The sequence below is a fragment of the Saccostrea echinata genome, unplaced genomic scaffold, assembly GCF_033153115.1.
Source record: "Saccostrea echinata isolate AGI-Se365-2 ecotype Australia unplaced genomic scaffold, CSIRO_AGI_Sech_v1 ptg000008l, whole genome shotgun sequence".
Classification (NCBI taxonomy): Eukaryota; Metazoa; Mollusca; class Bivalvia; order Ostreida; family Ostreidae; genus Saccostrea; species Saccostrea echinata.
The window spans coordinates 4,771,538-4,795,356 of NW_026889757.1; the positions used below are offsets into that span (position 1 = coordinate 4,771,538).

A 23,819-nucleotide genomic window follows, 5' to 3' on the forward strand; every position below is an offset into this window, starting at 1 on the left:
CTCACGAAATAGGATTTTCGGATTTGGATAATTTTCAATTTTTCTTTTTTTTTTTTTGGTTGTCAAGATTTTTCAGGTTTGAATTTTTTTCCTCTTTTAATTAGCTCCCCCCCCCCCCTTTCAATTTGCTTCCGACGCCTGTGCGTTAAGTTTAAATTTTCATGGGAATAATGAAATCAATGGCTCAAGTACTCGGGTGAGCATTGTTGTCCATGGGCAATATAAATACGCAGTAGGCATATTATCATGTGGGTCTATTTATAAAATTAATCAGACATGGAAACCACAATAGCAAAAAAGAAAGTGGATCCGCCCACGCATAACTTGGAGTGACCTTTCATCGCCGTTAAAAGAATGTTCCAACAGTAAAATCAGAGGGGCATTCAGTAATATTTGCTTTGACTTCGCAAATAACAGTTCCCCAAAATGATTAGAAGACTAACCACAGTGTGCAAGGAGTCTGGGTTATTGTGCAAGACAAAGGTGAGTTTTTGTATCGATCCTCATTTTGACAGCGTATTCAAAGTCCAACAACCAGGAATTTTATACCTTTATTTTACCTGTTTTATCTGGTTTTGGGTGGAAGGTCAAGCTCACATTTACAGAATAAAAAAAACCCCAGAAAAATGAAGTAGAACGCTCAACCATGTTCTCTTTTGTGAATGGCAAAAGCCTGTCTATTTCTCGAAAGAGAATAGACTACCATGCAGTGTTCCCGATTTTGTAACTGTAGAGAGATAATGATACAATGTCATGTAGATCACTGACCTACTAACTAAACAGGTCAGTTAACTGAATATTGGGTACAGTATATATGTATATGGTGGCAAAGTAAACAAATCTATCAGCATGTGCCACGGACAGGCATATATAAGTACATGCCATGTAATTGTAATGGCCATTGACAAGACCTGATGTTATTTATAAATACTTTAAATTTAATTTCCAAACAAAAAAAGTCAATTAAAAAAGTATTACAAAATTAATCTATATATTTACAAGAACCATTTTTAACATTTGACATTTTTAAACCATAAATATCTATCCCCTTGTTGTATATTTAGACATATTTGTCTGAAATAAAAATAAACAAGAGGCCCATGGGCCACAATGCTCAGCCAAGTCAATATGGCCCTGTTGTTCTGCATCTATTATATATTCCTATGTAAAACTTTGATCCCTTTTGTGCATGACTTCAACCTACCCCCAGGTGTTATAGTTTGAACAAACTAAGTGAATCTACACTATATGACGAATTGCTTCCATATCTATAAATGTATGACTAATCTTGGCTTTGTTGTTCTTGATAAGATAATGTTTAAAGATGTGACCCCATTCTACCCCTGGGGTTACTTTTGAACAAACTTGAATCTACACTACCTGTAGTGTTTATGTATTCCTATGTAAAACTGGATCACCCATATTGTGGCCCCACCCTACACGTGGAGGTCACGATATCAACAAACTTGAATCTACACTACATGGCGATGCTTCCATATTAATATGACTAATCATGTCATTGCTGTTCTTGAGAAGATCCCCCCCAATGTGGCCCCACCTTACCCCTAGGGAACATGATTTGTACAAACTTGAATCTACACTATGTATTGAAGGTTTTACATAAGTTTCAACTGTTTTGGCCCAATGGTTCTTGAGAAAAATATTTTTAAAAGATGCCACCAAATTTTCACTAATTCTTAATTATCTCCCCTTGAAAGAGGATATGACATTCATTTGAACAAACTTGAATCCCCTTTAGCGAAGGATCCTTTGTGGCAAGTTTGGTTGAAATTAGCTCTGTAGTTCTGGAGAAGAAGTAAAAAATGTGAAAAGATTTACAGACAGATGACAGACAAAATGTGATAGAAAATGTCACTTGAGCTTTCAGCTCAGGTGAGCTAAAAAGAGACCCATGGGCAATAACACTCATCCGAGTTATATTTTTCAACCATTCTTTAATAATTAATCACTAGCAGCTAGGGTAAACTTCCAATAATTGCAAAGGTAAAATACATTTACTCAAGTAAAGTCATGCATGCATCCTCAGATTCCACCTTGTTCCTAATTATATCAGGGGATAAAAGGAACGGTGCATGGATGAGCACTGTGGTTCAGAGGTCTAGTGTTCATTACCCACATCAATAAAATTATTAGTTTGACAATCTGCAATGGACATTATGATTGGTATAGATTTTTTCTGTTTCTTTAAAGAAATGCCAAAGTTTGCTATTCTCTACTGTGGTTGAAAAAACTGACAAGAAACGTCGCCTGAATGTTGGAGTTCTGGGTGCAGGACGCATTGCCACTTCTGTCCATATCCCCAATATCCTCAAGGACAGAAGATATAATATAAACTGGATCATTGAAGAGAGTGACCAGCAAACCCAGAAATGCCAGGAAGAACTGTTTATTCAGGATATACCATTTTTCAAGGCCATAGATAGAAAACGACTGCTAGCTGATAAAGGGTCATTATAAAGGAATTTTGTTCTTTGTAGATCTATTTCACATCTGGCCTCTATTTTTGTAAGCATTCTAAAAAAGTTTCTGAAATTTGTGTAAAAGTAACCATTCATCTAATTTTGGTATTATATAATGATAGTCTTGGCAACACTAAGAGTAAATGTCCCTAATTATTATAAATGACAAATATTGTCATGGAGCGTAAATAGAGTAACAATGATACTGCATTTGTTAAACTTTCAAGTACACTGTACTTCGTACATATCTTGAAAGTTGTTATTTAATTTGGAAACCACTGAAATAATCTAATATCTTGTGTATTTCCAGATTAGATGCCATTTTTATATTTAGTCCAACATCAACTCATGCAGAATTCATCTGCGATGGCCTAAAAGAAGGTTTGTTGAATATGCAACCTAATAATACATTTTTAACAATTTAAGTGGATTTGTGAAAATTAAATGATATATTTTTGGCAGGTAAATCAGTTATGGTGGAAAAGCCAACTGCTGAATCCTACACAGACATTAAGACCTGTTATGAAACAGCAGAAAATAATGGGGCAGTTCTACTAACATCATTTCAAAGGTTACAATATAATTATAGGGTTAACATTATTTTAGAGGGTGAGTAGGACTGTTCTACATAAATCTAAGCTGGGAGGGAGCACATCTTAGCTCACCTGAGCCTGAGTCATATTGATCTGCACACATTCTTAAGTATAGTGTAGACTCAAGTTTGTTTTAATTAAGGGTAAGGGTAGGGACAAAATAGAGTGTCAAAATATTATACTGTATTTTAATATCCTGATATATACTATTATCATGAATAACAAGTGCAAAGTTGCTCGTATTGTTATCCAAGCATAGTATAGATGTAAGTTTATTGCAATGGCGGAGAAGAACAATAACATGCTATCTAAATGGTGATCACAAATTACAGCATTCGTGTCTTAATTTTTACATTTAAGTTTATCTCTTTTATTACTGGTGGTATTTTGCTAGCTTTTTATCTCTTTTATTACTGGTGGTATTTTGCTAGCTTTTTATCTCTTTTATTACTGGTGGTAATTTGCTAGCTTATCTCTTTCCCTACTGGTTGTATTGTGCTAGCTGTTTATCTCTTTTATTACTGGTGGTATTTTTGTTAGCTATTTATTTCCATTATTACTCATGGTATTTTTGCCGGCTGTTTTTCTCTTTTATTACTGGTGGTAATTTGCTAGCTTATCTCTTTCCCTACTGGTGGTATTGTGCTAGCTGTTTATTTCTTTTATTACTGGTGGTATTTTTGCTAGCTGTTTATCTCTTTTATTACTAGTGGTATTTTTGCTAGCTGTTTATTTCTTTTATTATCAGTGATAATTTTGCTAGCAGTTTTTCTCTTTTATTACAGGTGGTATTGTGCTAGCTGTTTATCTCTTTTATTACAGGTGGTATTGTGCTAGCTGTTTATCTCTTTTATTATACTGGTGGTAATGTCCAGATCTGAGGGGAGAGGTCCAAACCATCAAAATTCTTTAGGCCTAAATAATATTTAATTTTATTTTTCTGAATTCTTGGACATTTAGCAGTTGAACTGTTTACTTTTATAGTAACCTGCTAGCCCTCTACCAAAATTCTGAAATTTATGTCACCCACAGGTCCATGGTTCAGGCTTAGGGAGAGACTAAAAAAAATTACAAATGCATTAAACTTTTTTTTATTTCTGGAGATCTAACAGACTTACTTGTTTGAACATTTAGATTGGGCAGCTATCCCTATGAAATGAAATTCATGTCCCTAGGGACCAGCTGGTTTCATTCCCAAGGAAGGAGTAAAATTGGTTATACATGTATATTGAAAATACTTAACAAAAATCTTATTTACTCTTTGACAATAGAGTAAAACACCCTTATAACAAAGTGCCAGGGATGGACAATTTTGCTTCATTATAAGTGTAATTTGTTATGTTTGTTAATTGTTCAATATATTTTAAAGTCAAGGAGAATGAAAATCACTTCGCTATAAGCATCAATTCATTATAAGCATGTTTGCTATAAGCATGTTTTACTGTTGGCAGGCAAACTATTTCCTTGATTTCTAAGGAACAACTACTGTGAAATCATGTTCCTGGAATCTGTATGTATAATGGCAGTAAGCTATGGACCCTTACCAATTTGTAAAATTTTTGTCCCAGAGTTTAAGGTGCAAGGGTTGGGCTAAGTTGATTATTTATTTCTTAAAAATGCTTTTTATCTTTACTAGTATAAAGAAGACAAGCTTCCTAAATCTGATATAGAATACTGAAGTATAGAGTCCTCACTCAATTGTAAATTCAGTTATTGTGTGAGTCCATAGTTTCAGTTCCTGGCAAGGCTGAGTTGTTCATGTCCATTCTTGATACTTGGGTGACATGGGCCTGACTGTTAATTGGTACATATTCTCTTCTTATGAGGTCTAAATTAGAGTTTTAAACTAGAGTTTTAAATGATTTAGTCTAAGAATAAGTGGTGTTTTCCTTTTTAGGTAAATTTAAATGGAATAACCCTAAGCATAATGGACTTTTTATAATAAATCTAAAATAAGTGCAGGTGTTTTCCCACTCAGGTAAATTTAAATTTAATTTTGAGATCAATAACCATTTTTTAGATATATGCATGTACATTGTATGCTGAATTATTAGAGACAAATGTTTTGATGTCACCTTTTAGTTCTGTTTTGGGTTGCTTCAATCCCAGGTGTCTCTTTCACGACTAAATAGTGGTTGTTCCAAAATTTAGAGAAATAAACCTAATTGTTGTATTCATTATGTCAGTTTTTTTTTCACATATTCTGATTTGTTCCTCTTACATCAACTATTCTAGCAATAAATAGGCATATTAGCAGCACTTGTCAAGTGAAGACACAGTCATTGTTAAAAAAAATATTGATGAAGACTTGCAGATATAGGCACACAAATTTTTTGTTGCATATATAGTAATGCTTTTTTTGAATATGTCTGTTAATTAAGAGACTTACTTCCCTTGCCTCTTATTTCCATTAGACTGAATTTGACAAGGAAAAAAAAAATGGAATGTGATAGACTTATATAATTTTTTTTACTTATCAGTAATGGAAATGGCATTTTAAACTACACCATTTTTTTCTATCATTTTCAGGAGGTTTGATTCAGCTTTTTCCGAACTAAAAGAAACGGCACTGAGTGGACGTTTGGGGGAGCTGCAGTTGATAAGGCTTACATCACGAGACAACCCTAAACCGTCCTATGAATTCCTGTCTAATGCTGGTTAGCACTTAGCAGTTTGTCCTTACTGTGTGATTTTCATCTCACCTGAGCCAAAGGCTGACATGAGCTTAAATGACAGCATGTTGAAATTGTCTGTATTTTTCTCCCCAACTTTGACTTCTCCTTCAGAGCCTGTGGGCCAAACTTTGGGGAAAAAAACATGGCATAAATATAAGTGGATATCATAGTGGATTCACTTTCCTTTTAAAATGACACTAACCTCTTTCAAAGAAACCCCCCCCCCCCAAAAAAAATGAGAATAAGGTGTGGTTACTTGAAGCTTTTCTTCTTTAAAACCACTGAACCAAATCGGGCAAACATTCACATGTAAAATAGGTACCAGTGCATATTCCTGAGACAATAACAGGGCCACTATACAAGTCCCATTTATACATAGGAATTCTTGTCAGGAACATAAAAACTATACCTTTGCAGGCTAAAAATTTAAATGTTCATATTGTGCCAAATGAAGTTATCAAGAGGCCTCATTAAAAATTCTTTTAAAAGCTTTGATTCTCCTTGTCATGTAAATGTACATATATCACAGATTTAACTTTTCTCATCTCTCAATAAAATAAGGGCTGGTTAAGGTGAGCATTGACACCCATAGACCTCTCATTTTATCTCTTGTTAAAGGTATAAATATACATATATTTTCAGAAATATTTTATCAATCTTTTGTAATTGTTGTGCAATACATGTACATGTTCAATGCTTTACCATCTTCACTAGCCAAGGATTTTTGGTCTGCTCTGCTCAGTTATGGGTAGCAGAGTGGAGTTTGAAAACTCTTGGTTAGGGAAGATGTGCTTTTACCTACAGGTAATGTAAATATCTGTTGCTATTTAGACAGCACTGGTTGTAACCTGATTTCTGACATGGCGGTTCATGATGTTGACATGATGGTCTGGTTAACATCGTGTTCTAAACCAAAATCGGTGTTTGTCCTGACACATATCAGAGATGAGACTCTTCAGAAGATTAAGGAACCCGACGCTGGAGTCATCTGTGTTAAGTTTGAAAATGGGATGATTGCCACCATAGACGTGTTCAGAGAGTGTGTATATGGTTATGACATCAGAGCAGAGGTACTGGCCAAAGGAAATGTTGAATTTTATTGAGGTGGCACCAAGTGCTACCCAAGACCCAGTACCTTATGCAGTAAAGAAACAGCATAATTTATATTATTATATAGTCTATTTATATCCCCTATATAATCTATACAAACGCAAACAGTTCATAACACTGCATATTCACCGGATTTTAAGCCATATTCACCGGAGGGTCGGTGCACGTGCAGCAGCATTGTGATGTCACAATCAACACCATACATGCCAACTTTCCCGATTTAGGCGGGATCCTCCCGATTTTACCCTTTGATCCCGCTCTCCCGATCGGGAAAGCAAAATTGCCCTAAAATCCCGATTTGATAAAATTCAACCTAAAATTTCCGATTTTCCCTTCCGAAATATTTTGTCAATCGGGATTTGACTATCAGACTTGTTTATTCAATGCACACAGATTAGTCTCTTTGTTTATTTAACTCATGCAGAGGTGTTAATTAGCCACAGGAAATCACTTCTCGCTTGAACGCACACAGCAGTCCAGGTACAGGTAACATAGCCTGGGGCGGTTAGGGGATTAAACTTTTCAGTAAGAAGGGGTATGCATAGTGAAACACATAGATTTAGGGGTTAATTAAATATCATTTTAATAAAAACAAAAAATCAATACAGTGATATGATTAACTAACAACAAAATCGGAATTAATCCATGTTGATCGTTTTTAAAAACGAAAGTAGAAAACAACAAAGCATAGCTGCTGATTTTATCTGCTTGTAATAAAAATATTGTAAAGTTTACCTGTTAAAATAAGATGAAAATAATTTAGATGAAACAACAAAGTCTTATACCTCAAGTACACTGAACCCCCCCCCCCCATGTAATATCACACAACACGTACTGCCAAGGTTATGCAAAAGTTCATCATGATTATAACAATTTTAATTTTTGTTTGGGATAGGGGGTATCCTTGTTTTAGATAATTTATTATCTCAAGAGTAAATTTATTTCTTCAAATTGTTTTGTGTGTGTGAAATACCGGTAATTAATCATCATGATGTCTAGTTATTTATAGGAAATAAAATGTCACTTCTGTTTAAAGTACATCCACAAACAAATTTTCTTATCTCTCTCTCTCTCTCTCACGCGCACACACACCCTCACACACACAATGCATTGCAATTTTTCAATATTTCTTTCAATTTAATGTCTAATTAGGAAATTCTAATTGTGTAAAATGTAAATATAGAATTTTACAAATGTTTCCCAGAAACTGTACAGTAACAAAATCTTATATATTTCTAAAACTTTGCAAAAAAAATTATTTGAACTGAAAGTTTTATGTTTTCACATTTTTCACCAAATTCTGTGTCTTTTTCAAACAGATATCACTTCTTTAGTGAGAGAGGTACCTAATTAAGCAAAAGATATTTGAATTTTGGAAGGAAAAAATTTGTTTGTATTATTTATTCTTAAATTGTATTAACAAGTGATATTGATATTATAAATTTTAAAAAAAGGGGATAAACATTTTATTTTCACGACAAAATGTCGCGAATTTAAAGCTTTGAAAATTGTTGTCACGCGCAAAATCCCCCATGGGAATTTTCAAAAGTTGGCATGTATGCAACACCTCAAACAACGCTGTAAACAACGGTTGCAACGGCCGGAGCCAGCTGTGTATCTGCAGAGCAGGAAAAACATTAACCAAGCCTATCGCAGGATTATTTGCTAAACATTTCGATTTCTTACAAACAGCAAAAGGAAAACACGGAAGCACATGTAATCTGGACATTTTTTTTTTTTAGTTTTCCACGACAGAAGAAGTTTGTAAATGAAAGTGGTATCATCATGTAGCCTTCAATGTCTTATTCATTCAAATCCGGACTATATAAAAAACAATTATGGACTCTTTCAGTCGTGAATATGGTTTGTTATTCACCAGAAAAATATCAATATTGACCTCGGCTTCGCCTCGGTCATTATTGATATTTTTCTGGTGAATAACAAACCATATTCACCATCGAAAGAGTCCATAATTGTACAGTATTTTTGTCATTATGACTCTATAACATTCAACGGTTTGATATAGAAATGAAATACCTTAGGAAGTAATTGCTTTAAAGTGAAAAACATGGAGCTGTTGCTTGATATGCGCACAGGAATTAATTTTGTACATCAAGGATTGTCATATTATATATCTACATGTATTTACTATTTGCTTTATTATGAAAAAAGTATAATTCAAACACAATATATTCAACAAAACACATTTAAATTGAATTACCAGGAACAGCTGAGAAGTCTTCATTGACATACTAATGTGTCATATTCATTTCAAGCACAAGTTTTTTTTTTATTTTGGCTAATATGTATTCACTAATAAGTATGTTTCAATGTACATGTCAACCATTTGCAGAGATTATTTATAAATTTCATTTTGTAGTTATTTGGAACAAAGGGTATGGCAGTGGCAGACAATCCTCGGAGGTCCTCTTTCTGTGTGGATTATTTAGAAGGCTCAAATATGCCCCCGCTTCACTACTCCTTCCCTCAGAGATTTGAGAAAGCTTTTGCAACTGCCGTGTCCCATTTCTATAGTTGTCTTGCAGGTAATTTCAACAATACAGTAAAAAAGGCTTACAGCAAACATGCTTATAATGAATTCACTCTTACAGCTAAGTAATTTTCATTCTCTGTGGTTTAATACCTCATTATAAATTTATCAGACATAACTAATTGCATTTACAATGAATAAAAATTGTTCTTGATCCTTGACACTTCACTATAAGCAACGTGTTTTACTGTAATTGAAAAAAATTCTCAGATGATCATAGGAAACCGATGGCTGGTAATGCCTTCTAGTTTCCTTTCCATGGGAAAACCAATTACATGTTTAATAGACAAAATTTTAATCTCCAGGTCATTGGGTTGGAGGGGGATTCTTCATATTTAAAGAACTTCTTGAGCTTTAATTGGGACCATTGCATGCGTCTCATAGTACATGTACTGATTTGGTTATAATTTGGGAAATGAATGAAATTTACATTTTGTTCCTAAAATACAATTTCAAAGAAATTGAATATCTATATTGAAAGTTTTAAGAGACTTTTAAATCTACCATAGCTCATGTATGTTTGTTTGTTTAACGTCCCTCTCAAGAATTTTTCACTCAGATGGAGACGCCACCACTTGCCGGTGGAGAGCTACAAATTTTGACCTATACTTGGCACTCAGGGCCATTGAGCAGTGAGGGATCTTTCTTGTGCCAGCACCTACTGTGACACGGGACCTCGGTTTATACGGTCTTATCTGAAGGACCGGTCTCCACGTCCCACAGTGGGATTTGAACCCGCAACGTAAGGATCAACTCCTTATCCCGCGACTGTAGAGCGAACGCTCTAACCACTGCGCCACACGGGCATGATTGAACCTTAAAATTGACAAATGTGTACTATTAATATATATAATGGCATATTTATTATATATATGTTTATGAATGTTTATGAGAACTCTGAATTTTATGAATAAAATGCATAGATCAATGAAGGTGCTGTTGAATATTTTTAGGTGAAGTTAAACCTCTTATAACAAAAGAGGAATGCTTAATGGTGTCCCAGATCATAGACAAAGCAGTGGACTCCTACCAAACAGGACAAGTTGTCAACTTCTGAGTGTGCGTCCCGGTATTTACATTGGCATATTATGTTGGTATTTTCTTCTAAAAATGTTTTTAATGTGGTTGTCCTTAAACTTAGTATTCTTTAGCAGTGAGAAACCGTTTACACTGTATCTTGTTGTTATATAAGCAGAATCTAGAGCTTGTTAGGAATCATATTACATGTACTAAGATAGAGGTTTTCTTCTTTGGCTTGTCCTACGTATTTGATAGTAATAGTGCTTATTAAAGAGTACGTTTTATTTCCTTTGGGAAGAAATTTGAGAGAGCTGCATGTATTTAAAAAAAAAATTATAATGTCTTCCATTTATCTGTTTATGTGAATATTGCTTGTAAGGAAATGCACAGGCAAGCTAGATGCATTTTTTGTTGCTGAATATTAAAATTCTGAATAACATCACTTGTTCGGTTTAGCAGATGTTTGTTTGTTTTTATTTCATGAACCTAATAACCATATTTTTAAAAATGACAATCAGTATGTTTGATATGTATATGATATTTATTCCATGAAGTCACATGTACATGTATATTTCCTCATGTTCTTCTGGCGGTTGTGTTCTTAAAACATTACTTTGTCAATATACCCAGTGTTGAAGATAATATGTTTATTTTGAGTTATACATAATGGCAGTATTATATAATTGATTCCCAGGGGTGAATCTACAAAAGAATTTTACATGATAAATAATGTTTAAATAATGTGATTGTTATAATGTGATTTTTTTATGCTCCCATAATTGGAGATATGGAGGCATATAGCTTTTAGTCTGTCTGTCTGTCTACAAAAACTTGGGCCAACACTTTTGAACATATGGTGCTTAGGGACTTCAATATTTCAGAAGTGTATTCCTTGTGACCTTTTCTTTGGATACCTATAATTTTTACCTTGATCATGTCCTTGAACATGGAGTTTGACGTACCTTTGGAAAACTTGGCCATAACTTTTGAATGGTTGGTGCATGCTAGGGCATTTATATTTCACATGTGTATTCCTTGTGTCAAAACCTTCTTTGTCACCAATGCTTTTGACCTCATGACCTTGACATTTGACCTGCTTTTGAAAAACTTTAACCTTGGCCATGAGCTACCATATGGGGGCATCAGTGTTTCATAAATACATCTAGTTTTCTTTTTACTTTCATTGACATGTATACAAGTTTTGAAATAAAAATTTATTCTGTAGTACTAGTATTCTGTTTTCATTTCTAAGCAACAAAAACCTTACCTTGACCCAAGTCACATGAATGAAGCATCTGGGAATGTTCATTGCCAAATATGCCTTAACTGATGTTGCCTATGCAAGCTTCTGCATTAATCAAAGAACAGAAAGTCTAAGTTTTTTTTCAAAAGAGTACTGCATCGGACCTATTTTCTGAATGAGTGACTATAGGTTAAAGTTTACGGAGCAGGTCTATTCCTCTTGGATGATGTATCTAGGGATGTAAACTACCAGATTGCTTCACACTCTGGATCTATCCCACATTTCCCGAATGATTGAAAAGATTAAAGGTTTTTGGAGCAGGCCCATTGGAATGTAACAATGCACAGTTATTAAAAAAGCTGACCAAACTTGTACTATTCATCTAGAAATACTGCTACGTGTAAGATGCTGTAAGTGAAATGTATTTTAATGTTTAATGAAAGGCCTGTGATGATAAACGTCCATGTAACAAATTGTTCTTGCTGAACATTCATTGGGTATGATGAGACTGCTTTACTTAGGCCTATAGATAACATTCCCAAGGTGACCTTTGTAAATTTATATTACTCAATTACTCATGTTTGTTGTAAAGATGCATATATACCGTATAAGCAGAATTTTTAGCGAGGATTCAATTTTGGCATTATTAGTGAAAGTTTTAAGATCTCTAAAATTTAATATCGCTAATAATTTATTCCATATCGGTTGTTATAGTTATCTCTCTTGACATTTCACAATTACAAGAAACCTTTCATCCTGATAAAGGGAAAAGTGGGCTTTATTGTTTGTTTGTTTATGGGGTCTTCATTTGTTCATGCCTTGAAAATTTAGACACGTACTTGATCTGCTGGTAACCACAGTGATTTCTGGTGAAAATTTTAAAGAGAAGGGTACTGATACAATAAACATGTTCTTAAGCTACCTAAACAGGATTAGTGGATATTAATTGTTACATTGCCAGACTGTAGGTCCTTTGACAAACAAACATTTAGCACCCAAACTCTCCACGTGATCTCTGTCATATGCTTATACAATGTATGCAAGTCCATATGATTCATATTTATTTCCTGAATCTGTTGTTAAATATCATTTTAGAAAACTGTATTTTGGATATTAATATCATTTTAGAAAACTGTATTCACATATTTTGGATATTCCATGACTTTTGCCTCTTTTAAGCCTTTGATTTAGACTAAACCTGACCTTTAATTTTAAAAGAGTGGTGGGAAAGTTCATAGCTTTTATCAATACATGCAGAATTTTACACAACTATTCATGAAATCCATTGACAGTTGTGTACATGTACTTTATTATTTATGAAATTCAATTAACATTCAGTCAAAGTATATGAAAGAGAATGAAATTTATTGAATATATTAAAAGATATAAATTAATAATACCTGCATTTTCATGTAAAAAAACAAATCAACAATTATTATACATTAAAAAGTTTCACATTCAGTCATTGTAGAAAATGAAAGAGAGTAAAATTCATTGAATATATTAAAATATATATATTAATAATATATAAATTTTCATGTAAACAAATCAACAACACATCAAAAAGTTTCTGAAACTCAATTGTGCACATGATTAATTAAGTCAGACATTTGAGAACTAGCTATAATCCTTCATTTAAATTCTCCCCAACACCTGGTATTGTGGGATAAGGAATTTTACAATCTCAAAGATACTCGGCAAATGCTTAAAAAATATACTTTTGCCCAAATTGAAGTTTGACAGTGTGTGTTCCATATGATGGTGAACAAAAACCTTTTCTCTTTTAAAATATTCAAAATATTCTGGGCAGCCTGCTCTACCTAAAAGAGCTCAGTGAAGACTGTAATGGAGATAAAAAATTAAAAAAACAGAAACTTTTTACGTTATTCAGATTTTCTCTATAAGACAATATGAAATGTACATTATAATTGTATGATTTTTAAGCAGAGTGCTTCTCTATATCGGGGGAGTAAGTAATGGTGTAGTTTCCTCCAGTTTACCGTGACAGAAAGGTTTTGGTAAACGCAGCTGAAGCCGTTTAAAAAACCTCTGCTTCTGTATCTCGGTACAGTTCTCTCCCGGCCATTGTAATCTTTTAAGGCCCTTGTATTCTACAGAATCCATTAGTGAATTCTCTAGTCCTCTTTGCTGGATTATAGTAAATCCAGTCAGAGACTCGGTCATATTTCTCAGACTGGACTCGATAAACACTCGAAATTTGTTAGAGTCCTCTGAATTATTTTCCATGTCGATGATAATTACTGCAGCTGAACGCTCCAAATTGCAGCCAAAATGTGAAAATACTCCTGAAAGATAATATTGATAATTATACAGAAAATATCTCATTGACAAAATTGCTGATATGTTGTAGTGAACATGAAATATGTCTAATAAAACATGCACTGGAATATTTTTGTCAGAATAGACAGGGTATCAGGTTACAAGAGTAAAAAATGTGGGCATTTAATATATGTATAGTAAATTGGGAATTAGAACAGAGGTCAAAAGGATTGCTGGTGTCAGATTAGACAGTTTTTACTGTACATGAATAAGCATCTAACAGGGTGAACATTGAAAAGCAAACCCTTTAAAAAATCTAAAAGTGAAGTGATCCAGGTGAACATGACCTTGTTTAATATAATTCCTCATTATGAAGTGACCTTGACCTTTTATAATCTTGACATGCATGAATTCTGCTAACAAACTTTTTTATTGCTAAACATGCGTTTTCTACCATTCCTGTATAAGTCAAACAATAAAATGCTTTCTTTGGTTCTTAGTACGGGAATTAATGTCGCAGCTGTGACAGAAAAAATACATAACCCGCTTACGCAGGTTATGTGAATTTTTTTCTGCAATAGCTGCGACGTTAATTCTCGTACTAACAAACAAAGAAAGACATTTTATTGTTTATATTTATATCTTTATAAAAAAAAAACAAAGTAAATTAAATATGTTAAATATTGTATTATATAGATGTGTATGTAACTGTATGCATAACTGATGGAACAGTCGTTGCTTAAGAAATCTATACAGGTGGCTTGCTTAGTGCTGTTTACTGGCTGATTAACGGCAATGTTTTTTTATAAGAAATAAAGGAAATAATATTCAGTGGATGTAAATATTAAGCTGTGACTGGAAAGAATCTTTTACAAACAATTGCAGTCTGCACCATTGTCCTGACCAAATGATCATTCGTAGCTAAGATGTGAAGTACATTATAAATATCTTGTCAAAAATGATATCTTATTGATTAGGGACTTTCAATACTTCTTCCCACAAGTTTTACAATTCAGATATAGATGGAGTGTAATTCATATATTTATTCCTCTATATCCCCCATGATTTGGTAGGGGTTCTTATATGATATTCTTATATAAAAGTATCATCATAATAACCTCAGATTCAATGAATCTGAATGCATAACAGATATATACTGGCTGATTACTCAGTATATCTAGACATAAACTTCATGTTTTAGTATCAGTAAGTAAGAGCGGAATGTGTCCTAATTTTTGACCTTGTCCTGTCCTTGAACAGTCATCCCCCTTTGCTTTTAATCAATAAAAATCAATTTTAAAAAAATCTATCTGTTCAATCATTTTTCTATTCCTAATAATTAAAAAAAAAATCTTTCCACCACAGCATTTATTGATATCCTTAGTATTTAAATTATTATTTTCAAAAACTTGCTTGTCCCCATAGACCTCAACGCAATCTTCATTAATTATAATTACAGCTTAGGTAATTATAATTTTGAAAACTTCTCTTGGTAAATCCTTTGAATTAATATCTGAGTATTTAATACAGGTTGGATATTTAAGGTAAGAAAATTAGGTCCTAATATGGGTCAGATAAATTAATTTTGGATAGGATTGTTAACATAATTTCAAATCAATTTGACTTATGATTTGTAGAAGATTTATCAATGTTACCATACCCCAATTTTTTTTTTAAAAAGGAAACTCAAGGGCAAATTCAAATGAGGTGACATTAACCTCCTCTAGATTCAGTCCCTTTAAACACTGTATACAGGGAAATTTTCATCCCCATTTATTTTCGCCCCTTTCGCCCTAATCACAGGTGGGCGAATTTAAAATGGGGCGAATTAAAAGTAAACAGTATAATTTCCTCAAACAGAACAGTAACTGGGCAAATTTAAAACAGGGCAAAATTGTTTGCAAGTGCGAAAGGGCGAAAATAACATGGGGCGAAAATAAGCCTGTTTACAGTACATACATAGATTTCATTATGAGATCTTTAACAAGAACATACCTTCACCATAACCCTCTATTTGAGTTATTTTATATCCCTCTTTTCTCAGTCTACTTGTGATTTCCTCAGCAATAATATTGTCCTCTTTCCTGGTGTCATCATGGACTATCAAGGCGTGCAAATCATGCTTTTTCCCTAGATTTATACAATAAATTTTGCATGTGTACATGTACTATATTAGAGTATTCAAAACTTTGCATAAAATGCACTGTTAGTTACAATGATCGTCATACGTATTATAAATGGTACTTTTACTTATTTTAGCAGGAATAATATTTTTGAGTCTTGATCACATTTTGTTATAAAAGTATACTAAAATAAACATAAAATATGTAGCTTGTGAATTTAAATAAACACATTTTGCCTATTTATACAAGTTTTATTAAAAAAAAAAAATCCAGCTCACTGACCTGCATATTTACATGTAAGTATATACATATAATTATACATAAATTTTCACAGTTAACTTTATTACATCAACCATAAACTATACATACACATGTCCCTGCATTAATTGAATGTTGTATCAGAAGCTATAAGGATACACGACTTACCCATTTTTGGCAGACCTCCCAACAGACCACGTGATCTGAAGTAGAACTTTATCTGCGGCCCATAAGCATGGTGTACGACCTTTGTACTTGTGGTTATAATCACAATGAAAAAAAGGCACGGTAACACAATAACTAGGATAATTGTAACATTAACCTGTACATCTGTAAATAACAAATAATTAAAGGTACTGAGTGAGCCAAGAACTCGGAAAATTTCATGTTGTAGACTTTAAATTTCAAAATTTACATCACTAATAACAATTATCTCTTAAATTTTCTACTTTTAATAAAAGTAATAAAATATGTTGTAGTGCTGTACGTAATTCAATTGCAAACAGTTGCTATAAATTGTTTCATCCATAGGCACACATACATTTTTTCTGTAGTTTGACAAAAAATTTTGGTGTTGCTATGTCATAATCAGACTCAATCCAACATGAAAATGTCTGGTCAAAGTCTTTTTGTTGTACATTCAAAATTGTCAGGTTTGCTTGCACAACTGAACGGAAATCTCTGAAAATATACAAGTTATTGTAATTATTTGTTTGACTGAGATATTAGATATTGTATAAAATTGATCAGCATAAAACAGCTATTGAAACAGAATTGTTGGAATATATACATGTATGCATGTATAAAACGTGACTATATAATTTATTTATTTTATATTTAAATACAGCTGTATATAGTTTAGTTTCTTTATCATGTATGAGCAAGTACAGAATTTCAATAGGATTTGTATGTAGACCTAACCTCTGGACTTCCATTGTGGTTTCATGAACAAACCACTCTAACTTGATTGATTATACTTGAATACAAGTTTTGATGTTTGTGGTATTGAAAATCCCTGCTCTTGGTAGAGCTATACAATTTTCATTAACACTACGTACCCTCTCTATGCTTCTATATTAATAAAATGTATTATCAATTAAGGTAAAACAACGCATTCCTCGAATATCTGTTATGTATCTTTTAATAATATATGGAATAATATTCATAATTATCATCATGATCATTATCTTGTGATTTTTAAACTGTTTTCAAAATATCTTAATAAATAATTACATCAAAAATTGTGATATTGATTTTTCAGGAGATTCCCAATAGGATTATACAGAAAACACCATCATCTGGTATCTTGCACAAATGCTTGGTAAGGTACCTCAATTTTTTGTGAGGAAACATGTTAAAGTATGTAGCAATACTTCAATGACACATTCTTACTAGGAAAAATTATATATTATTGAGGAACGTGTCGTCTGACCTTAATATAAATTATAATTTTGATAAATTAAGACCCAGTGGATGCAGAAATGTAAGAATTACTAACAACAGATGAAACACAATAAAAAAGCATTTTTAAAATAAGGAAATGTATAATTTTGGTAACCCTTACCTGTTGTCCTTGGTAACAATATAACGCTTATCAATATCATGTACATTGGTGATTCCTATATACCAGTTGACATCTCTCTCGTAGCTAGGTTTGCAGCCAAAATCTGCAGCACACTGGAATGTGGCATTCTGTCCAGTATTTGTAAGGACATTGTGGGGTGGAATGGACAGAGGTTTCTCTCTGTCAATACAATCTGCAAAGGATAAACTAGTGTTCATTTGTCTAATTTATACACATAATTATATATAGGATCCCCAGATTAGTTTGAGAAAAAAGGAGGAAGGAAACTGCAATGTCCATGCAGCTGCAAAATGAAAGGCAGTGTTGACAAAACATGATCTGTTAGTAAAAAATAATGATAATAATAAATGTGAAATTCAATAAATGAAAGCAAGTTTCCAAAGTCCAATTACAAATTTAATCATGGAGGAGTATTTGGCCATCTTTATGCTAAAATTGACAACTCAAATCTCATATAAATTATATAAACATGATTAATCATATTTGTACAGCATTTTAAAAACTCAGGTGCCATAAAAATGGATTTTTCTCATAATTATTTTATTATTGGGAAATTTAGAAAGATGCTTTCTTTGCTGATAATAAATGACTGCATGGTGAGTTGCTCAGTTAGAACAACTCCACATTTATTATAATTAAATAAATTGTTAAATTTTGACTTTTTGGAGTGATATATGACAAAAACTTACCATACACAAATAAGTCCTCCTTGTGTGAAATATTTTTCCCCGTGCTTGAATTATGAGCAACACAAAGATAGGTTCCTTCATCAAAGTTTACTGTTGCCTTTAAAATGTGCAGAGTCTGGTTTCTTGGTGATAATTGTGGACAATATGTTGTAACATCACATTCCTGATATAGAAAAGGAAAAGGAATCCAGGAGTTTTGGGTATTGTTATTCTTGAAGAACCATGTGATGGTATTGAAGCCTGAGGCGCAGCAGTCTAGGGAAATATATTGTCTGGCCCGGACATTGTCTAGGTCTGTCAAATTCTTTGTGAAATGTAGATAATCTACAAAAATAATCAGCATTGATAAACTGATCGATTTATCAATGACAATTTACTGTTCTTATCATTTGAGATATCTGTAAATTATAAAAACACCAGTTAATTAAGTTTCAACAAATATTTTAATGGTGCAACAATGTATTCTAAGTACATTCAAAGAATTCAATCCCTTTAGCTAGGAGAGGGCAGGTATCTAGAAATTCAACATAAAAGTTTCCAAAATTACTGGAATTATAATTTCAGCATGATCATGCAGATAGCTTGAAAAATTGTGAACATTCATGAACAACACATTCTACTGATGTGACAATAATTTAGGCCTAAGTGACCTTGAAGTCCTGAGTCCCACCATTAAACACAATAATACTTAATGCCAAAATCCTAAAACAATTCAGACTCATGACATTTAGAAACTGAATATGTTAAAACATTTAGAAATGTATGTACAGATTTAACGTTGAGAAAATGTCATATTAAAATGCATGTTCAGGGAAATCTGACATTACCTTTGGATGGTGTTGGGCACTCCTTCATACCTATACTGTAGGTCAACATCACTATAATGGTCGTAAGGGAGTACATGAAAAAGTAACGGAAACACTTGGATACATTGATGGCACACATCGCATCTGTTAACAGTGTATACCTGAAAACAACAGAGAACTTAAATATTGTGATTTTATTTAACTCACTTGACAATGAACTTTATACCTTACCAAGTTTTCATGTTCCTGGCTCTGCAGAGTATGAATATAATTTATTTACAACAAAGTGACAGAGTTTAAGTGTTTTTGTTATCTACAGTGTGATGATTTAGATACATTACATACAAGTTGATTCAGAAGTGTTTCCTGAGTATTTTTGAATATGGAGTATGACTGAGTAAAAACTACTGATAGAAGGCAGTACTTATGTTCAGTGCACATATTATACATACATATATATGTCAATTAAGCCATAATCTACCAAATATTTCCAGACAAGACCCAACATCAGGTCTGTTGAAAAAAACAAAAACAAAAAACAAAACAGATCACCTGCCCTTATTAATCATGAAAATAACAAATAGAGAGACAAAACACATTATGTCACTTCTGAGAAACATAAAACAAAGAATATCAGATCAATGCTTACAAGAGGAATATGCAAAGATTCATAATTCATCAAAACTAAAATTTTATCAAGTTGTTTTTAATAATTTCAAACGCTGTGGATACACTGATATATTAAAAAAGAAAACAGAGAGATCAATTATTAGCAGGTTGAGACTTAGTGCACATAACCTTGCCATAGAAAAAGGGAGACATTTGTCTATACCCACAGATAAAAGATAAAAGATAAAAGGGGAGATACCCGTACGAAACAGTCCGGGCGGCTTAGACACGGCTCAGGCACGGATTCCGTTTCCAGAAACCCGTGCTTTTAGCATTCCTGCTCCTATGTAAAAGATGTATGGAAAGCCGTGCCTAAAAGTGGTCGAGGCACGGACACGGCACGGGATATTGGCCGAATTATTTAAATTAGATCACACGGTTTTACAAAACCCGTGTCAGAAAGCCATGCTAGTTTCCATATATGGACTCACAGATTCTGTAAACCCGTGTCTGAAACCCGTGTCCTTTTCCATATATGGAGACACGGATTTTTGGAAACCCGTGTCAAAGAAGCCGTGTGACATACCATATATGGAGTCACTGGATCTGTGCATTTGTTTAGATCTAGGTCAGGGCCTTTAGAGAATCTCCTGATGCAACTGTAGATGCCAAAATGGTGACTGAAACCAAACTTCGCAATGCTTTACATTATTTTTTGCTTAGTTTTAGAATTTTAAAAGTTAAAAATCTTATATGAATGTGTCCATTTACTTTCTGTTAAGTGTTAAAAATTTACTTTATCAGTGACAATCCATGCTAGCTTTTAATTAAGAATTTAATGATAGTGTACAATTCAATTGTAATTTTATCTAATCTAAGTTTGCACAATCTGAGAAAGAATTTAATTTAAATAAAACTTTCTGTAACATAGTAATCATAAATGACACATAAAATGTCTGGGGATTAATTAGTGAAAGTCCAACTAAAGTCATTCAAATAAACAAAGACTCATCAGGTTCATTGTCAACATTGCAATACAGAAATTTCATGAAAATTGAAAATGACTTATTTATTCTATATTACACTTACTGCATTTAGTTCAAAAGTGATGAAATCATTCCAGACTGACATAAATACAATTCCAACTGACATCTATTAGTTAAATATCCTTTAACTATAGTAAAAAAGACACATTCTTAGCTCATGACCATGAATCCCTCCAATTTAATATTCAAAGAAAGGAAGTTATGATTGAGCATGCTCAGTAAAAAGCCGTGAGATATAAATAAATAGTTTGAAGCAAAACCCGCTTGAGTTAAAAACCGTCTCTCTGGGACACGGATTCCGTGCCTCCACACGGGTTTCTGTGAGCGAGGATTCCTCACTTTCAGACTCAGAATCCGTGTCCGTGTCTTGGACATGCAGAACCCGTACGGCTTTTTAAAAACCCGTGCGGGTTCCGTGCCTTAGCCGTGCCCAAGCCGTGCCTATTCCGCCTCGAACTTTCGTACGGGTTGAAGATGAATTTCATTTTCTATTCAGCTGCCATAAATACAATAATCATAGGTTAACTTTTGAAAGGAACTTGATGAATTTTTTTCAAGGAAAAATATCAAATATGTCTTATACTCAAAAAGTTAAGCTTTGCTTTAATAGCCATTGTCCAGAAATACTGAAAATAACACACTCACTTATTAAAAAATGTCTTGCATCTAGAAATGATTGCATTACATGATTATTATACAAATGATGTGTGATTTATAATTATGTATAGCCTCACATTCTATACTAAAATATTGTGTATTGGCAAACTGTTTATTACCAATTTCATACATGCCAACTTTCCCGATTTTTTCGGGAGTCTACCGATTTTTAACCCCATCTACCGCTTGTCTACCGATATATTTTTTAATCCCATTTCTACCGATTTTTAGGAATTCCGGATTTTTTACCGATCCGCTTTGAATAATACCGCATTTCCGTGTGAAAAAAGATGGCAGTTCGAATGTTTATCGGTAGATATCTGTTTATTGCCGCTGATAACAGGTAATCAACAAGGTGTCAACTGTGCTACCAGTCATTACTGTGGTTTTAATTGCTCCCGATTCTCATTAACAGTGTATATTAACCTAGACAATCATGCCAGATGTGGAAATTTTAGAAATACACACGACAGGATACAAACTTGTGACGAGTTCACACTTCACAGCAAAATTTGACAATATACGTATAAGCTGTTAATTATAATAAAAGGTTTTCAAGTTTAGGAAATACGGCATTGCGCACTATAATTACAACTACGTCATTGATCATGGAAAAGACACAGCCAAAATCAAATTTGAAAAGATGCGTCTGCAAGTACAAACCGTTAGTTTTTTAGCAGAATTCCAGGAGTGGTTCACAAAAAGTAATGAAGGCCTTTTACAGACTTTGTATGAAAAACATTAAAAGTGACTTCTTCTTAGTATTCCCTTTGATTAAAAAAAAAACAAATTGTGTGTCTTGACTTAGTAGCTTTATAAAATGTGTAGTTTACCAACAGACAAAGACAGTTACTGCATGAACTCTTAGTAACTTGCTCTAGCTTATTTGTAATTAAGTTTAACATCCCTATCCATGTAATAATCTGTATGTGTATGACATTGCATAGGGCAGGGGGGTAATGTTGATCTTTATATTAACATATTAAATAATTTTGATTAAAATTTTCCTTTTTTAAATTCCAAATAATAGTGTGTTTTTGTTGAAGTTGAAAGAGAAAAAAAAAAACTTTTTGAAGTAGTGATAATATATGATACAAGGTATTAGACTAATATTTAAAAAAAAAAAAAAAATACTTATTTTCACGACAAAATGTCGCGAATTTAGACCTTTGAAAAATGTCGTTACGCGCAATCTCCCCCAAGGAGATTTTAAAAAGTTGGCATGTATGCAATTTGTCTTCTACGATAATTTATCTACACAACCATATATGGCATGCTTGTCCTTACTTATATGTAGCTACTAATTGTTAAAAGTAAGAACTTAATCTTCCCAAAATTATAATTTATCTTACCTGTCAGATACAGCCGCGCCGTACGCAACCTGAAATCGAAAGTAGCTGTTTATGCAATGTGTAGATCGATGCTGTTACAGGTACATTCTACTTGAAGTGGCGAATTAAACTGTTTTAACACTCAAATAAACCTACTTAGGAATTTACAAGCTGAACATTAGCGACGAACAAGCACGAGATATAGGTAAATAATTATGTACAAAGAATGACAACCGGATAGTCCAAGGTCAAGGTTGGGGAAAAACCCTTCGGAGAGTTTTATTGGTGGGAGGGATTGGATTTGTGTAGGGAAAATATATTGTCTCAGTGGCGTTTCATATGACAAATCGCACAGGGATGATAGCTAAAGCCATCTATGTTTCTCTTCTGAAAAGGGGAGATTCATGTGATTTTGAAAAGGGGGGCATTTTGGAAATAATTAGCTGTCCTTAAAAATGTTGAAAATTAATCGGCTTAATCTGTCCCCGACTGACAAGAAAGTAAAATAATCTTCCTTGACTGGTGCTAACCCCACTCCCTCCCCCCGTGGACGATTTTTTTTTTGGGGGGGGTGTTTTTCCAATTTTCAAACTTATTTTAGTGAAAAAGAAGATAAATAATCTATCCTTGATCATCTTGACTGACATAGAAACAAATACTCTGACTCCCCCCCCCCCCTTTCTCCCGATTCAAATGGTCGTCCCCTTAGGAATGTTGAGACCAGAGCATTAGCCCCGACCGCGTTCTTCGTGCCGTTTATTGG

At 33.3% G+C, this 23,819-nt stretch overlaps 2 protein-coding genes across 3 annotated transcripts; one reads left to right on the top strand and one right to left on the bottom strand.

Annotated features, from left to right (window-relative positions):
* The first annotated feature begins 305 nt into the window (after positions 1 to 305).
* Positions 306 to 11,653, top strand: LOC133181290 (uncharacterized oxidoreductase YrbE-like). The gene is made up of 8 exons (XM_061315816.1): positions 306 to 483; positions 2,212 to 2,468; positions 2,791 to 2,861; positions 2,943 to 3,051; positions 5,603 to 5,730; positions 6,580 to 6,818; positions 9,239 to 9,404; positions 10,363 to 11,653. Exons 1-8 carry the CDS (start codon positions 427 to 429, stop codon positions 10,464 to 10,466), a joined length of 1,131 nt encoding a protein of 376 aa, XP_061171800.1. The 5' UTR covers positions 306 to 426; the 3' UTR covers positions 10,467 to 11,653.
* Positions 11,654 to 13,078: 1,425 nt separating this feature from the next.
* Positions 13,079 to 23,208, bottom strand: LOC133180960 (uncharacterized). Of its 2 annotated transcripts, none has more exons than XM_061315437.1 (8): positions 23,078 to 23,208; positions 19,435 to 19,574; positions 18,608 to 18,931; positions 17,898 to 18,090; positions 16,875 to 17,014; positions 16,502 to 16,663; positions 15,948 to 16,082; positions 13,079 to 13,978 (listed from the first exon to the last, which is right to left on the bottom strand). In XM_061315437.1, exons 2-8 carry the CDS (start codon positions 19,550 to 19,552, stop codon positions 13,629 to 13,631), a joined length of 1,422 nt encoding a protein of 473 aa, XP_061171421.1. In that variant the 5' UTR covers positions 19,553 to 19,574; positions 23,078 to 23,208; the 3' UTR covers positions 13,079 to 13,628. The 2 variants fall into 2 exon arrangements, with proteins under 2 accessions (XP_061171421.1, XP_061171420.1); XM_061315436.1 differs by lacking the exon at positions 23,078 to 23,208 and adding an exon at positions 21,112 to 21,131.
* Between the last annotated feature and the right edge of the window lie 611 nt (positions 23,209 to 23,819).

Excerpts from the sequence above, each read along its gene's own strand:
- LOC133181290 (XM_061315816.1), top strand. The coding sequence starts at position 427 with ATGATTAGAAGACTAACCACAGTGTGCAAGGAGTCTGGGTTATTGTGC. Across the intron at positions 484-2,211 it reads GGTTATTGTGCAAGACAAAG|AAATGCCAAAGTTTGCTATT; the intron begins GTGAGTTTTTGT and ends GTTTCTTTAAAG. Across the intron at positions 5,731-6,579 it reads TGAATTCCTGTCTAATGCTG|ACAGCACTGGTTGTAACCTG; the intron begins GTTAGCACTTAG and ends GTTGCTATTTAG.
- LOC133180960 (XM_061315436.1), bottom strand. Across the intron at positions 16,664-16,874 it reads TGTCAAACTACAGAAAAAAT|ATGTACAGGTTAATGTTACA; the intron begins GTATGTGTGCCT and ends TGTTATTTACAG. Across the intron at positions 16,083-16,501 it reads GGGAGGTCTGCCAAAAATGG|GGAAAAAGCATGATTTGCAC; the intron begins GTAAGTCGTGTA and ends GTATAAATCTAG.